The sequence below is a fragment of the Sturnira hondurensis genome, unplaced genomic scaffold, assembly GCF_014824575.4.
Source record: "Sturnira hondurensis isolate 20B ecotype Veracruz unplaced genomic scaffold, ASM1482457v3 Scaffold0005220, whole genome shotgun sequence".
Classification (NCBI taxonomy): Eukaryota; Metazoa; Chordata; class Mammalia; order Chiroptera; family Phyllostomidae; genus Sturnira; species Sturnira hondurensis.
The window spans coordinates 4617001-4635569 of NW_028077851.1; the positions used below are offsets into that span (position 1 = coordinate 4617001).

The following is an 18569-nucleotide window of genomic DNA, read 5'->3' on the forward strand; positions in this document are numbered from 1 at the left end:
GTCCCCTGCTGGGAACTGACCTGCAACTCAGGCATGTGCCCTGACTGGGAATTGAACCGCGATCGTGTGGTTCGCAGGCCCGCGCTCAATCCACTGAGCTACACCAGCCAGGGCTTTGGAAAACATTCTTAAAAGAAATAATCCCTAAGATTAGCAGTGATCAATACAATCAGTACAAAAATGAAAAAAAGGCTATCCCTGGCTGGTGTGGGTCAGTGGATTGAGGTCACTGGCCTGTGAACCAAAGGGTCACCAGTTCAATTCCCAGTCAGGGCACATGCCTGGGTTATGGGCCAAGTCTCTAGTTGGGGGGGTGTGAGAAGCAACCACACACTGATGCTTTTCTCCCTCTCTTTCTCTCTCCCTTACCTTCTCTCTAAAAATACATAAATAAAATCTAAAAAAAAAAGAAGAAGAAGTGTAAAGGAGTCCTAAGACCAAAAAGTTAGAAAACCGCTGGTTGCATACAACACGGCAACTTAGTTCTCACCAGTCAAGTTATGCATATAAAGAGTCAGATTTTGTTTACAACACACCCGTACCTATGTATAACAGATGGACTTGTTATTTTAACATAACTAAACATCATATAAACCAATGAAATAATGTTTTTAAAAAGAAATTTACTGTTTATAAGAAAATTAAGTTTAATACTTTGGAAAGACTTAATAAAGGAAAACCACCAAACCTACTGCCCTCTAAGCAAACGTGAGTTCAACAATCATAAAACATCTGCAAGGATTGGATGGTGGTGGTGATCAGGATTCTGCACTGAGATTGCTCTGTAATGGTTTTAAGCTTTTGCTTCGCTTTAAAGAAGTTAGCTCAGGATATCATAGCTGATGTATTATGGGTATGATGTATGCAAGAAAGACCCATCAGAATACTAATCAGAAGATTTGTACCCAAAAGGCCTTGACCTACCTTTGAAGAATGGCAAATCTATATTATGGGTTTTAAGTTAAAATAAAATGTTTAAAGTATGTATACACCATTTTTTAAATGATTCTGTATTTGAATTGCTGTTTTCAATTAACAAATGTGTAGGAGGTCCCAAATGCACAGGAGGAATAAGAGAGCTTTGTAATAGAGAAAATAAATGGTCTCATTTCATATTCAACTCTAAATCCTTCAGTGGCAGATAGGAATCCATTCTTCTCTCATTCTACAGTAATATAATTTGTAAGTGGATACATAGGTGGCCAGAATGAAAAGTACATCTCCTCTCTGCCTATGGCTAGTGTGGCTATGCAGGTAAGTCCTGGCCAATGGAAAGTGAGAGCTGGAGCTCTCTTTACCCTGAAGACAAGGGCCACATCTCAGGGGTGGTAAGCAGAAAGGCAAAAGCAACCTGAGACTTCTGCGGCTGTGGAGTTGCCATACCAGCCTGTACTGCCCATCTTTGTTTGCATTTGTACATGGGAAACTCCTTTGTTTCAGCTCCTGTGATCTTACATCTCTGTTACACCCCCCACCCTTACTTAGAGAATTTTTTGCCTTGCCCTCTTGAGACTTGTCAATCATTAGGCACTGCCACTGAAGGAATGGTGTGATAGTCACCCTCCACTGAAAAAACACAGGGCCAGAGCAAGAAGCCCAGACCCAAGGGTCAGAAGACTAGACTTCCTGCAGCAGTCCTGCCACTTACCAGCAGACAGACCTCAGATATGACAGACTGTCTGAAACAAAGAGGTAATTTCTCCATTTGCTCCCACTAAATTATTATGAATTATGAATAATCTCCATGAGTAAAACAGAAATAAAAAGGTAAATGAAATAGATACCAGAATTTTATTATTTGGCAGTGAAAAACTGCAAATAGCATAATTATTTATGACTACTGAAAACTAACATAAAGAGCATCTGATTTTATAGCAATCTTTTAAAGTAACTTTTGAAAAAATATCAAACTTCATTTATTTTTTTTCTTGGTGGGGAAGGTTCCCTCCTTAGGAAAATACCTAAATTGACACACAAAAAAGAAACCTTAAAACAGATTTTAGGAAAAAATATATAAAAAAGTATTTCAAACAAGAAGCCTTGTAATATTTTTCAACTTTTGCTTGTAATGAAGTTACTATATATTTTTAAGTTACTTTATTTTTTTAATTAGAAAAAGAATTCGTAGGGGGTGGGATGGGAGTAATAGACAGAAAACTGTACTTGAAAAATAATTAAATAAATTTTAAAAAAGAATAAAATAAATAACACAAAAATAAATAAAATAAAATATGATTTATCAGTACCAGTAAAAAAAAAGAAGAAGAAAAAGAATTTGTATATAAATATAAAGTTTAAACAATGTATTGATTTGCCTTCTGAAGTCTGAGAAGACTTCAGGCCACAGACTTCATTTGTGGCTGAATTATTTCAAAAGTCACATTACTGGTCAGTCACCTCAGCACTGCTCTCCAGTTCAGGATGATGGTGGTAGTAGTGACATTCTATCATTTTTAAAAATACTTTATTTATCTTTAGAGGGGAAGGGAAGGAGAGAAGGAGAGAAATATCAATATATGGCTGCCTCTTGTGAGTCCCCTGCTGGGAACTGGCCTGCAACCCAGGCATGTGCCCTGACTGGGAATTGAACTGCGATCGTGTGGTTCGCAGGCCCGCACTCAATCCACTGAGCTACACCAGCCAGGGCTGACATTCTATCATTTATGCCACAGAAAACACCTGAGGAATTGACCTAAAGCAAACATAAACCTTTCCAGTCTTAATCTTCTTTAGACAATAACAAAAGAAACCAGCAGAGCCACCTATTTAATGATCAAGAAAACCTTTGAAAAGGGCCATCTGGCTCCACTTTATTTTATTATTTTTTATTAAAAGATTTTATTTATTTATCTTTAGAGGGGAAGGGAAGGGGAGAGGGAGAGAAATATCAATGTATGGTTGCCTCTGGTGTGTCCCCTGCCGGGAACTGGCCTGCAACCCAGGCATGTGTCCTGACTGGGAATCAAACCGTGACCCATGCTCAATCCACTGAGCTACACTAGCCAGGGCTCCACTTTATTTTATTCTTATTAAGACACTGGTTTAAGTTCTTGACAATAACCAACTGCTGTAGATCAGCTGCTGTCCAAGAAAATCATAAGCACATAAAATTGATTACTGTTGCATGCATTTACCCTTAGGTCACAGCATGAACAGTTAACAATTTTAAAAAAGTATACCAAACAAGCACATGGACAACTCGAACAATGTGTGATCTTCTTTTCTCCAATGCTTCCAACTCCTTACCTGTGGTCTCACCTACCTCTTCAAGCCTCGTTTTGTGCCTCCTGGCACATCTCCTTCCCTCAAATATAGCCAAAGCATTGGCAATTCAAAAAAGGCTGCTTCATGAGCCCACCCATTCACCACCACATGTCTGAATCAGATGCCCATCCTATGCTTGCAGGATCTTACACATACCTCTACCATCCAATATCATCACCACCAACTTATTTGTCTCTCCCTCAGAGGCTTCACTCAGGTTTAATTAAAATAAACCAAGTCTAAAAATTATTTGTTGAACACAGATTCTCAGACTTCAGAAGGCAAATCAATACATTGTTTAAACTTTATATTTATACAGTTAAATTATATAAAATATGTCAATATATTCCATGACTTCTCTAGTGATCGTGGGTAATACTTTCCATTTTTAAAGTCCTTAAATTATGAGAACATTGAGAAGTCATACTAGATAATAACACTTCCTTTAATAGAGCCAGAAACAGCTCTAAAAAAAAAAAGAATCAGGCATATCTCCATAGCACCAATTAGTGACTTACTTTTTCAACATACTCAAACACCAAGTACAATTTCCCCCTCCGACGAAAAGCTTCTTTCAGCTCCACAATGTTTTCCTGTTTGAGAGTACGAAGCATTTTAAGCTCTCGTAAAGTCGTTTCCTTGACCTCTTCATTTTCTAGAATATAAACAATGGTAAAAAGAGTAAAATTAAAGCTTTCAAACTACTGCTCAGAAATTTCTAAGAACACTGAAAATACTAATTTCACTCTCCACTTTGAGTACTTCTGCATAAGAAGTCTAAGGATGACACATTAAATACCACTTTTTCTCATTCAAAGGATCAAAAGTAAGAAACTTCAAGAAAAGGCTTATTTGACCAGCATAACCTAATTTTCCGCTTGAATTTTTTTAACCTCTTTATTGTAAAGTGTATGTGAAAAATACAGAGTTCTAGGTACCACATATGAATGCACCGTCAGTTTAACACTACATTCTGAGGAAGGAATTTCAAAGCATAAAAAGGAAGCAATCATATCAGTGTGCAGAGGAGCCTCTATGGAGCATCTGTAGCAGCTGATGTTTTGGTCTGAAGCTTTGGCTTAAAAGAACATTTTATTCCTCAGGCTGCATGGGAGTCACCTCAGTGAGCAGCAGCCATGTGCCAGGCATCCACAATGCGGCGCACAGTCAAGTTGCAGGGAATTCTAAGCATGTCTGATCTTCTCTTGGAACAGCAGCTGCTGTAGGTTCCCGCCATCCTCCTGTGGCATGTTCATCTGTCCATCCCAAATGGTGTAGCTCTACTGGGGTGGAGAACTTACACTGAACCAACATCCCCTTCTATATCATCAATGTCACTCACGATAACCCCACAGACATGGAAGAAGGACAGAAGTCACATTAACTCTAATGGATTCATTAACGGGGGGAGCGGGAAAGATAATATTTCATTTTAAATGATTTTCATGATTTCAACAGGAAATTCTAACTACCATGTTTACATGTGTATACATAAGGATACAGGTTCGTACTTCCTTATCTCAATTCCAAGAATCCAAAAATCAGTCTAAAAACTGAACACTTTTTCTAAGCTTATGGCACATCTCTTTAAAGGTAAAACCCGAACTGACATAAGACCACTTATAGTCTTTGTGTATGCATCTCACTTAGTATGAATATTCATTTGTTGTATTTTACAAACAGTACCTGATTACAAGGTGAGAACTCAAATTTTCATTCTAAAGTCCAAGTTATAAATTCTGAAACACATCTGGCTCCCATGGTTTGGATTAAGGGCCAGAGTCCTAGCTTCAGAGTCTAAGTTGTGCAACCCTCAGGTTCAGGTATTTCTGGGGCAGGGGAGAGGGAGAAAAATGGAGTTTGGGGAGAGGAGTGAGAAAGATTAAGGTGCCTTCTAGGAAGAAATACTTCCTAAGCAAGACACACAGGAGGAAAAAGCCTGAATGGGGCTAAAGGGGGAGGGGGTGTTATAAATATAGTGCCCGGAGGGAGTACTTCAGATTATTTTCTGTCTCAAACTCCAGTCAAATTAAGTTTAAAGAAATGAGAACTGGTTACACCAATGAAAAGATTCTCCCACTTCAGTAAGAAAACTGTTGGAGAAGGGTGAAACTCAGATTAGGAAAAGGCAGAAAGAGTCACTGCCTATCGGAAGGAAGCCAAGAACCAGCTATAGTTAAGGCTAACAGTGGCCTAGGCAGGGAACCATCCCAGTTCATTTCATGGGTACTCACAGCACTCACATCAGTGGAAAAGAGCATGGCACAGTGGGGGCCACCTGGAAGTAGGAGGGAAATGTGTGTGATGTGATGGGGGACTTCTCAAAGCAGCTTTGAGAATGCGGCCAGAGGTAGAGGTGGAGGTGGGGGGCTGAGAGGGACACAGAGGTTCAGCTGTTCTGCTATTCAAGGCTAAGCCAGAGAAGTGGTATTTTATGACTATTAGAACTGCTAAAGCCCAGAGAACACTAAAAGCCTCTAGTCTCATGAAGAAGGTTAACCTGACTCTCTGCTATCCCACGTGAGTAATTCTCAAGGTTGGGATACTCAAACTAAAATTCACCTATCTCTAAGACATGGAAACACACAGATCTCAGTAAGAAGGAAGTGATCTTCTAACAAGGAAGTGATGCAGCAAGAAATAATGTATTAATTACTCATGACCTGGTTCCTGCATACTTTTCTATCCTCATCTCATGTCTCTCTTCCCCCAACTCTACCCACTAGTCTTTCAGTTTCCAAACAGCTTCAAACTTTATTTTTCAATGTTAGGGCCTTTGGACTTGTTCCCTCTGCCTAGAACTCTCCTTCTACTACAGGGCTGGTTCTTTCAGGTTTTAGTTTAAGTGTCGCTCCGTTAGTTTTACCTTGTCTGGGAAGCTTCCAAGACAAGGTAAAACTAAAGGAGTTCATCATCACCAAGCCATTACTATGGTAAATGTTAAACGGACATATTTAACAAAAAGAAGCCCTGGCTGGTATAGCTCAGTGGATTCAGCACGGGCCTGCGAACCACATGATCGTAGTTCGATTCCCAGTCAGGGCACATGCCTAGGTTGCAGGCCAGTTCCCAGCAGGAGACTCACAAGAGGCAACCATACATTGATACTTCCCCCTTCTCTCCTTCCCTTCCCCTCTAAAGATAAATAAATAAAATCCTTAAAAAAAAGAAGATCAAAACTATGAACAGTAAAATGACAATAAACTCACAGCTATCAACAACTGTACCTAAAAAGACAAACAAACAAAACTAAGCAAACAACTAGAACATGAACAGAATCATAGAAATGGAGATCACATGGGAGGGTCATTAGCTGGGAGGGGGGAGGGGGTAGGGGGAAAAAGAGGGAAAAGGTACAGGGAATAAGAAGCATAAATGATAGGTACAAAATAGACAGGGGGATGTTAAGAATAGTATAGGAAATGGAGAAGCCAAAGAACTTATATGCATGACCTATGGACATGAACTAAGGGAGGGGAATGCTGGAGGGGATGGGGGTACCAGGTGCAGGTGAGCAAAGGGGAAAAATTGGGACAACTGTAATAGCATAATCAATAAGATATATTTAAAAAAATAAATGTCACTCCTCACAAGCCTTGCCTAGCACACTAAACCAAAGCAGGCCTCCATCCCCATTATTCCTTATCACAATACTCTGAAAGTTTCTTAGAGATCTTTACAACATCTTTATTTATATCTTTGTTTGATTACTGGTTTACCATCTGTGTGGCCACCCCTGCAAACTGAGAGCTCTAGGAGGACAGGCCTCAGTTCTTCTGTTCAAGCATATACACCCAACAACCTAGGACTGTACCTGTAACAAAGAGGGGATCAGTAAATACTTCCTACAGGAATGCTTCCACTGGTGTCAAGAAGATAGACATCTTTGCTCACATATGGCTTCTTGCTCTTATTACCTTAAGACATGGGCAGCCATAATGCAACACCTAGATTTTATATGCTTTTAACCAGCTAACAGTGTGAAAGGTGACTTTGAGAAAGCCACTTAACTTGTCATTCATAAAATAAATGGGCATCCCCCATACATACACATACCCTTAAAAAATCCCATTGCCTTTTAAAATATAATAATCAATGATTTCTTTTCATTAAAATCTCACTGATTATGAGCCTAAACCTCATTGAATTTTGGTTCTTTGTTATGTATGCACCATTCAAACCTATACTGATTCTACTTAAGAATGGTTATAGAGTGAACAGAATCTTCCAAAAGCAGTTCACAGAATCACTTAAGTATGCAGGGACCAAACCACCTCATTTGAGCAGCCTGCCGTTTTTAGGAAATGAAGGCTTTTCTAATTTATGTCAGTCAGAGGTATTAAAAGTTGAGACTGTAATAAGTGGGAATGGGCAGGAAGTAGAATTATTAATTTCATAAGTGCAAGAAAATGCACACCCTTCATTACTGGGTATATTCCATCATTTTTGTTTCACCCAGTACTTTTAAGATTCCTGGCCTACCCTCAACTTTATGATGAAAATTTGGGCACTAAGCAATCACATGATGGGAAACAGGAAAGCACATTCGACTTATGTTTGTTTTCTCCCTCAGAGGTTCAGAAAGTAGCCATGTTCTTCATTGAGGCAGCTTTTTAAAGGTGGTAAGAGCCCACTGAAGTGAGCACAAAAAACCCTGCCTCCCACTTGATAGAATCCCATGGACTCTTTATTGAGGCCAGCCTCCTCTGGCTTACGAATGAAGAAACCAATTTGAAAAAAGAATAACTTTATTAAGGTAAGTGAAGAGAATGCCACATTGAGTAGAACACAGGGACACAGGCAACATGGTGGAAAGCGATGAGGGAGCTTTGGAGAGTGAATTGGAACAGCCAGTTCTAGGTCTCGATTCAGCTGAATGGCAAAACAGCATGCTATGGGTGGAAGAAAAACTAAACAAAGATCCTGTGGTCTGAGTCTTAGTCTCAGCTAATCACATAGTTGCTGTGTAGCTTTGGGCCTTTGGTTCCTCAGCTGCACACTGGGGTTTGGGATTCTTCTACATGATGCAGAAGGTCCTTCTAGGTGTAAGAGTTGGTACTTCCACGTGAATACTGCTGAGACACATGCTAGGGAACTTGGTTATCAGTTATCACTGAGGGTGTTGAGCTTAGCACAGATAGAAATTCTGACAAAATTATATAAATTCTACTGAATGGTAACTAAATGGCAGGGTAGGGAAAGGACATTAACTAAGACAAAACAAAAACAGCCAAAAAAATGAAACTACTTTGAAGCTTGTCAAGAAGGTAAGTTAACAAACCTAAAAAATCAAAGAGAGACTGACTGAAGTAAAAGAATATGATTTTTAAGGAGAAAGATCACAGGAGCAAGAGAAATGCAAAGATAAGGGATAAAAAGAGAAAAATCTAAAGATGAGCTGAATCTCTATTGTAACTCTATTTTTAAAGAACTGTGGGCTTGTAAAAAAAATCCAGAAATAGTTATAACCTACTTTTTGAAATCAGAACCTTGACATTCTTGCATAGCCAAAGAGGCCCCCCCCAAATGGAACTTTAAACAGGTATACTGGTGGGGGGCGGGAAGTCAACCTATCCTTGTATAAAACCAAAAGAATACCATGTTTGAGTCCAGTGGCCCTGACTGAAAAGGGAACATCAATAGGAGGGTGACTGACATGGCCAGGAGGGTTTGAATAGTGGTGCTGTCATATATACCAAAAAAGATGAGAAAACTTAAATCTTCAGAGATGAAGGCCAGGCAAAGTACAATGGAGATTTATTAAATCATGAAAGGTGCAAAATGTTCACCAAATCCTAGAAGAATCCTTGAAGTTTGAAAGAGCTCTATTTTGGACATTAAAAGCAAGCATGGTGAAGTCATGACTAGCAGAATGCTCGAGCTTAGTTAACTGAATTCTCTGTTTAACCAGGGGCTGGAACATTAGTTTCAAGGCCTCTCTTATGAAGAAATCAAGTTCTTGAATTTAAGGACCAAAGATTTTGAACTCTTGTTTTGTACCATTATACAAAATAAGAGTCTAGAGTTCCTCAATCCAGAGATAAAGGTAGAGCTTTCTAGTGTCTGGGTAAAAATAAGAATGAAATAAACTGAAAGAAAAAAGTGATGATCAATTAAACATTTTCTCTTGATTAAGAAGAACAAATAGGTCCATTCCAAGAGAAAAATATTTATCTACAGAAAATAAAAGCAGCAGCAGGATAGTAATGCAAGCAATCTTATTGTATATAAAAGGAGAGAGACAACCTAAATTCCATCTTAATTAAAGACTGCAACACAGCTTCCTGAGAGTTAGTCTCCTTGCTATGTGACAAGTAGGGAGAATTCCTCCTCACTCCATCACCTATATATTCAGAAGAAGACTGAAAAGTCCAACAAAGGAAAAAGTGTCATCAGATGATCCAAATGTACATGTCGAAAATAAATTCTAGACCACAGGATCTCCTAAACTAAAGGCTGAATAGACAATGCTTTTAATTCTTGCCGGTACAAAGCTATTTAGTCTAAATGAGTGCTTTTGGATTATTTCATAAATTGAGGGCAGCAGACACGTGTACATGTATGCATGAGAATGATAGTCCAACAGTGACAGAATATTATACTCTGAACATCAAATATCATTGTATAAGACTGGACTTATAAGAAGGGTGGATGAATTAGGCTAATTTTACTATCACACATAGTCTAAAATTACCTTTTAACTAAACAATCCCTAGTATCTTTTTGGTCTGTAGTCATTTTTCTCTTCTCAGAAAAGCCAAATACTGAGCCGAACTAATTTTATGGAGACTTCTGGTTGGTTAGGTGTTTATTAGTCAATGTTTCTTTGTGGAAACTGACATTAATAGACACATGTATAATACTATCATTTAGGGTATCATAAAGAATTCACTATTTGACACTCCATATTTATGATGATGTATAAAGAAGCAAATATCATCAAAACAAGAAAATATTAACTAATGAAGTGATCTCAGATAAAAATGCCATCACTGAAGAATTCCTCCCTTTAACAAGAGTTTTTGTCCCCCACCTAGTGGGTCCAAGTCTTTTATAGAAAATCATAGGCAAAGACAGTGATAAATAATCTGACAGAGTTATATCAGAATAAAAAACTGACAAGGATGAAGATAGAAAGACAAAAATATACAAAAATGGAAACTGAGAAAGCCTTTTGTGGATTTTTAATGACTTTTTTCTTTTGAAAGCCATTCATTGACCTAAGCTACAATTTTACTGTAAAAGTTGCCCCTTCCCCCAAAAGAGAACATGATTCTTTCCTCTAAGAAGTAGCACAGGGTTGCTATTAAAACCTAAATTGTGTTAACTATAAGATAAAGTAAACTTACCATTGTAATTTTAGTTTCTTTTTCCCAATCTAATTTTTTACTTACCATGAAATTTTGGCTCCCATTTTAAATAATGTTCTATTTTCCCAGGATAATAAGGACCCCTTGAACTAAATAGTGGTCTACCTTAAAATGTAGTTTCAAAACATTTTATACAGCTTTGTGGATACAAAGATATTTAATGAGGAAATAGGACATAATCATAATCTTTTAAAGTTAAGGGAAGGTAATATATACTCTCATAAAATATCCCTTGATATCATCAGTGTGAGAATGGTTAATTAGCTTGAATGTGGATCAGACCAAGTTCAGATCCTATTATGGTTTAACAATATTTTACATGGTTATTTCATTATCTTCACAAAGATTTAAATAGTGGCTTTAGAAAAGTCACTATCATAATATCAAGAGAATATTTTCAACATAACTAATAAGAGATTAATGAGATCTTTAGGACACTAAGGACAATATTATGAAACTCCATTTTCATTATAATTGGCCTGACTAAAATTTAAGATGATAAACTGTTTCAGAATAAAGTGGTTTACATAGGGGTTGAATGGACATCCTCATCTGTAATAGACTGTTTATACACACTTCACACTCCAAAAGTGTTGTTCACCACACACATTTCCCCCTACTTTCCATTAAAGCAAGATACTACTCTGGTAGGAGGAAAAGGGTAAAGGCAGAAAACAGAGTATGAGATCTCCCAGGGAGAACTGGAAACAGTAGGAAAGTGTGCCTAAACCAGGACTGAAGTAAAAAGTTATAAATTATTGAATGTCTTCAGATTCTATCATTGACATGTTTGGGAAGTATCCCTCTGGATGTATAGGTATTCCCACAAAGTCCATCTGCAAAGTGGGTGGATGTACAGAGCAAGAGCAAAGTGGACTTTTTCAACGCTTTTGACAATCTACTATGGAGTGAGTCCCTGTCAGTCATGAACAACAGTTATGTCAAGTGCTCTGTCAAGGCTGAAGTAATGGAGTGTAATGAGAATGCCCTTAGGAGGGGCCACAAGTCTAACACTTGAATAAGGACTCCAGCTGGACACCTATATGTGTGGGACCTCCACCCCTGGTGGGCTATAAGAAGTCAGAGCTCTGACCACCCAGTGCTCAAGCCTGGCTGTACCATAGGTCACGCTCAGAGCCCCGCTGGACTTCCATTCCACCGGACGTGTGCCACCACTGGAGCCACCTGGCTTGGGACTGATGCCTGCCTGTCCACCTGCAGATGCTGCCAGTGACCGGGACTTCATGTGGGACGCTCACTCTGCTCACTTCTACCATGTAAGCTCCCCCTGCATCTGACTCTATTGGCTTACTGGGGAGGCCTCCCCTAATAAACCTGGCATTGTGGAAAGATATAAACGTGTGTAACTCCTTTTGAGGATGCTCCCTTGTTCACCAACAATGGGTGATAAGGTTGCATGCCTGAGGTTTAGTAACTGATAATGGCCCCAGAGAAATGAAGGCAGAGTGGGAATGATGTTGTCAGTTTAGTGAAATAAGGGCTGATCAAATGTTTTCTATAAAGTCTACACTATTCATACATTCCTGGGATACCGCAGCTAGAAGAAAACCTCACCTCAAAATTATACAAATTCATTCTGACACTGAATGCTTTCCACTCTTTTACTGCTATTTACAGGTCTTACTTCTAATTAATAGGTCATAAGCTTCTTGACATCCGCACCTGATTTACCTTCACGGCGCTTATAGTACCTCATTCAGTGCTCAATGAATTTCAACAGATACACCATTGATTGCCACTCAGAAGATACAACACAGGTACAAATATATCATTTAACTGAAGCTAAGAATTGACATGCAGAGGATAGAGGATGCAAAGAACATGGTATTTAGTTTTTTTAAAAAGCAATGGCATGCATGCCCTAGATTGTACTGCTTTTCAAAAATTTGATGACAATTATTATTTTTGGTTGTAACTGATGCTTGACGACGTGCCTTATAAGATGAATGCACAGAGAAAAGTCTTTATGCTCATGCAAAGGTTACGCTTTGCTTTACTGTTGGCAACCACTCTTTAGTGGATAACCACTGGTCTCTTGGTCACCCGTGGCTAGCCCAAAGCCACCGCTTAGGAAGTGGTCACAGAGTGAGCTAGCCTGGGGCTATTGTTTCCTGTTAAACCACAGGGACATCATTTGAAGTGTCTTTCTTTTTCTTTCTTTCTTTCCCTCTTTTTTCTCTCCTCCCTCTCTTTCTTTCCTTCTTAAGAATGAGCTGAAAACATTTTTTTATTGCCTTCTCTTTAAGGCTGCCAGGACAAAGCCTACTGTGCATGTGTCCCACATAACCAGCACACCAGAGTCAGGTTATATCAGGTACCACTGACTCTACACCACAGAAGTGAGCCCCTTTTGTTATTTAATGTTTGTCAAGTCTCTAAGGTAAGGGTGATGAAACTGTTCATAACTATAGAGGCTGCTGTCTCACAGTAGTCAGTCAATATGTGCTGATGAAAGTAGGCTGTGACTGCTACTGTCATACTTCTAATTAGATATGAAGGATGATGCTATGCTGGTGACTCTTAAGCCCGAAGCACTATTTTTCAAATGGCAGGCTGTGAGTCATCAGTAGTGAAATCAATGTATTTGATGCCACAATAAGCATTTACATGAATTATATGACCAGAAAAGAGTAGAAAATGAAGAACCTCATATTAGTAAAATAAAGCAATTTTGTGACACATTTCCTTCAGTTACATATAGAACATTATATATGTTGATACTGGGTTAGGATGTAAAAAAGTATCTCTACTGTGGGTCCCTGTCAAAAAAAATTATAAAAATGCTGCCTAGAGCTTCTCAAACATCATGAGTGTCTTCATAGTCAGTTTTTCTACTTGGCTGTCTTTAAATGGCCAATAGTTTATATTTAAGACCCAATAAACTACTGAAATGCTTTATTTTTTGATGCATCACTTTTTTGTACATGACTTAAAAAAAGGGGGGAGGGTATTTTAACCTTTTTCACCTAGCATGGGATAATTATAATACTGTATTGGAAATGGTCTGGATATGTGACCAAGCCCTCCAAGTACAGTATTTCCCCTTGAAAATTTTTTATTCTCCCAATGACTTAATATAAAATCACTCTTTTGATACCATCTATCTACCACTTCTTATATGACCAACAGACTAGGAACTGGATATCACAGTTCTTCATACTGAAGCCTTTGACACAGTGCTTGCTATTTGTGTGAATCCACAAAAATATTTACTTTAAATCAATTTCCTTATTTTAATAATATTTAGTAACAACATAAATAGCATGCTTTCTATCCAGCATATGAAGCAAGTTTTCCAATATCAACTGTACATTAAAATACAAGATGAGTTTTCTAATATCATGAGATTTGAAAGATTCACACTGAAGGAACTAAAATTTTTAAAGCAAAGTGTGATAAAAAATAAGCTATATTCACTATCTAAGATTGAGACTTTATAATTTCAGGAACAGAGTATAATCAGCTCAATCCCATATCTTCCACATTCTAGTCATAGAAATATATAAATTCATATACAAAAAATATATATATACCTTCGCTATCCTTGAATTTCTTGATTGCCACAATTTCATGTGTTTCCTGCAAAGGAAAAAGAGGCAGAAGGAAAGTCAATCTCTCATGTTTTTCAAACTGGAAATCCCAACTGTCCGGGGGCAGGAATATTCTGCAACAGAGTGGCAAGAACCCAGAGAATAAAAAATAGATCCTCCTCCTCCCCAGTCCCTCACTTCTTGGTTCAGAAATTCTCTGTAGACATCATCATGAAAGAAAAAGGAGAAGGGGGACCGAGGGAGAGAGCAAAGAGCAGAGACAGTGAGGAGAACTTGGATGAACCAGAAATGTCAATATCATGAGGATACATAAAAGTGCCAGGAAGACTAACAATAGATAACCAGCTGTACTGCCCTGTGTAATCCAAGGACACATTTTAGCTGGGCTTCTAAGACCAGAGACAAGCCTTCTGCAATACTTGGCATTCACTGGCAGTAGAATGCCTCTTCCAAGTCTTCTCCTTCACTTACCTTTTTTCTAACAAACCTCTCTGGTTGCTCACCAATTCTTCCCTATGGATGGTCATTTCAAATTGAAAGTGAGATAAACATTTGTCAGCAAATACCAATCACCACCAATCCCTCCACCTTTATTTAGCTCTCCTGAACTAAGAGAAGTAGTTTGTGAGGAGAACCCTACTTTAAACTAAAATGATGCAAATCTTTTTTCTTCCTTTTTTTTTTTGGTTGGAAGAAAAGACTATAAGAGCTAGAAATGAAATGGAAATGCTAACAACTAAGTACCACTATGCTAAATAACTCATGTCTAATTCTGGTCTATAAAAACCTTTTGATAAAACAGTATAGATTCCTCAAAGCACACATGTCATATAGAAAAGTCTCTGAATGACTCAGGCCTGCATTTTACTCTGAATACTCTTTCAAATTGGTAGAATCAAATCTTTTAATAAAACATTGTCCCTCCATCAAAACAAAGGCTTAAAAAGGGACACAATACCAGGCAATAACCAATATGGGACAAATCATTAACATTAAACATATGTGCTTTTCACCTAACTTACAAAAACAAGGAGAATCATGAAAGTGGGGTGGTAGAGGGAGAAGGGAAAATAACCATTTTATTTATGTATTTATTTACAAAATATATTTTACTGATTATGCTATTACAGTTGTCCCAACTTTTCCCCTTTGTCACCCTCCACCCAGTACTACCCTTCCCTCCAGCAACCCACCCTCTTAGTTCATGTCCATGGGTTGTACATGTAAGTTCTTTGGTTTCTCCATTTTGTATACTATTCTTAACACTCTGCTGCCTATTTTTTACCTACCAATTATGTTTCTTAATCTCTGCAACTTTCCCCCTATTCTCTCCTTTCCTCCTCCCAGCTGATACCCTCTAAATGGTCTCCACATTTATGATTCTGTTTGGGTTCTGGTTGTTTGCTTAGTTAGTTTGCTTTTTTTTTAATTCATTGGTTGATAGTTGTGAATCTGTTGCCTTTTTAATGTTCATAGTTGTGATCTTCTTTTCTTAAATAAGTCCCTTTAATGTTTCATGTAATAAGGGCTTGGTGATGATGAACTCCTTTAGCTTGACCTTGCCTGGGAAGCACTTTATCTGCCCTTCCATTCTAAATGAAGCTTTGCTGGATAGTCATCTAGGTTGTAGGTCCTTATTTTTCATCACTTTGTATACTTCTTGCCAGTCCCTTCTTGCCTGCAAATTTCTTTTCAGAAATCAGCTGAGTCTTATGGAAACCACTTTGTGGGTAACTCTCTGCTTCTCTCTTGCTGTTTTTAAGATTCTTTATTTTTAACCTTTGGCATTTCAATGATGCATCTTGGTGTGGTCCTCTTTGGGTTCAACTTGCTTGGGACTTTGTGCTTCCTGGACTTACATGTCTAGTTCCTTCGCTAAATTAGGGAAGTTTTCTTTCATTTTTTTCAAATAAGTTTTGAACTTCTTGCTCTTCCTCTTCTCCTTCTGGCATTCCTGTGATTTGGATGTTGGCATTTTGGAGTGGCCAGTCTTCTTGTACTATCCTTGTTTATTATTATTAATGTTATTATTATTATTGTTTCTCCCTTCTGTTCTGGTTGAATGTTTTTCTTCCTTATGTTCCAAATCATTGATTTGAATCCCAACTTTCTTCCCTTCACTGTTGGTTCCCTGTAGATTTTTATTTCTTTTAGTGTAAACTTTTTTTTTAGATTTTATTTATTTTTAGAGGGGAAAGGAAGGAGAGAGAAATATCAACGTATGGTTGCCTCTGGTGTGTCCCCTGCCGGGAACTGGCCTGCAACCCAGGCATGTGCCCTGACTGGGAATCAAACCATGATCATGTGGTTCGCAGGCCCGCACTCAATCCACTGAGCTACACCAGCCAGGGCTAAACCTAATTTCTTCCTGTATGTTGTTATACTCACTGAAGTCTTTGAGAATCATGATCCCCAGTGTTTTGAACTCTGCATCTGATGTTGGTTATCTCCATTTCGTTTAGTTTTTTTTCTGGGAGTTTGTTCCGTTTTCATTTGAGCTATATTTCTTTCTTTTTAAAGAAGATTTTATTTATTTGTTTTTACAGAGGGGAAAGGAGGGATAAAAGTATCAATGTGTAGGTGCCTCTTGCATGCCCCCTACAGGGAACCTGGCCCACAACCCAGGTATGTGCCCTGACTGGGAATCAAACCAGTGATCCTTTAGTTCACAGGCCAGCACTCAATCTACTGAGCCACACCAGCCAGGGCTGAACCATATTTCTTTGTCTCCTTTAGTTGGCAGCCTCCCTGTGTTTATTTCTGTATATTAGGTAGAGCTGCTTGACTCCCTGTCTTAGGAGCGTGGCCTAAGGTAGAAAGTCACCTATAAATGATGTGGTGTTGAGCCTTAAGTAATAGCCAGTGCGGGGTAACCAGCTTCACCACTTTTTGGCTCTGTGTGGGGGGAGGGCTCGGATTCTGCTCAATTTATTTCCCTTAATATTGTGTAAGGTACATTTATCTGTCATTAAATAATTTTTAAAACCACCATTTGTAATAGATGGTTATTTAACCAGTCTATTAATGAACAGCCTTCAACATCTGCATCTTTATTTCCATAAAGTAAGTTCTGTAAGTGATATAACTGGGTCAAAGGGTATAAAACAGCTAAACAGTATCTGGAAAGCTCAACTGTCCTCTCTTAAGATGTTGGCAAAGCAACTAATTGGTATTAACAATCATGAAATTTACTAAGTTATTTAAAATGCACTTATATAAGTTGATTTAATTATGTTCTGGAACAGTGAATTCTCTAAACTGATCATACACTGTATAAGGAAATAGCAAGAGTCATTATTTTAAAAGCTTTGCTCTGTAATTGTAAATATTCCACATGCATTATAAAACAGAACAGAAAAATATACTGATTGTATTTTACTCCACTATTAATGGATTAAGCCAATGCAAAGATAATACTCTACATTCATTTTCTAATTATGCTCTGAGAAGGCCCTTCATTGGGAGAAATCCTTTATTTCTTCATCCGAATACCAGGAAATACAATTTGACAACTGAAGTGCTTTTATATATTTCAATACACGTTTTTAATGCAAATATCCCAACTAAGTGTTTTCACACACTGCCCATAATTTGCCCCAGGATTATATATCTAAGATGTAACAGAGCCATACACACACACACACACACACACACACCACTGAGGAGGCATCATTAGTTCTCTTCTGTGTTTTTCTCAAAAGTACACATTAGTACCAACAAAAAGTCCTAAGTAGTTTTCTAAAATGTCTGTTACAATACTTATACACCTAAAAGCATAGGTAAATTTCAATGTTTTCATCTTTATCTTTATTCTTTTTGCTCAGAAACCTAAAATAACTTGGACAAATTATGTTATTTTTTACATTATGAGCAAAATCATAAAATGGGAATAAATTCAAGCACAGGATGCATTCCACGGTAGGTAGATTCAGTGGAGCTAGTATGTTTGCCAAGCTTGATAGAAATACAAAACACTATCCAGGACATGCAATGATAAAAACTAGGTTGTTTACCAAGAAATCCCTTAGATCTTTCCTTGACTTGTATTATTTATTACTTGGAAACTACCAGTTTGCCAATCCTAAAAGTTAGATCAACTACTGAATTTAAGTATTTCAGACAAAACCAGGAAGGAAATGAGAGAGAAAAGACAGATGATCTAGCAAAGACAGATGCTCTAGCAAAGACAAAGAGCATTTCAGTCAGTCAGGTAAGAACTGTCCTTGCTTTATGTGAGGTTGCATGTGACATCCTAGGTTTGGCAGGAGTAAATGAAGCATCTCATATACACAGATGCTTGCACCCAGGTGTGTAATAATGCATGACAACAAGTTAAAATTTAGGACAATAGTTAAAAAGTACA

General features: G+C 38.0%; 1 protein-coding gene across 2 annotated transcripts in view; it reads right to left on the reverse strand.

Moving 5' to 3' along the window:
* The window catches only part of CDKL5 (cyclin dependent kinase like 5), a 171895-nt gene that overhangs the window by 71724 nt on the left and 81602 nt on the right, over nt 1–18569 (reverse strand). For both annotated transcript variants that reach the window (XM_037046272.1, XM_037046271.1), the window contains exons 4-5: nt 14189–14234; nt 3783–3919 (exon numbers count right to left, since the gene is read on the reverse strand). In XM_037046272.1, the coding sequence (XP_036902167.1) occupies nt 3783–3919; nt 14189–14234 (183 nt within the window). The remainder of the gene's footprint in view (nt 1–3782; nt 3920–14188; nt 14235–18569) is intronic.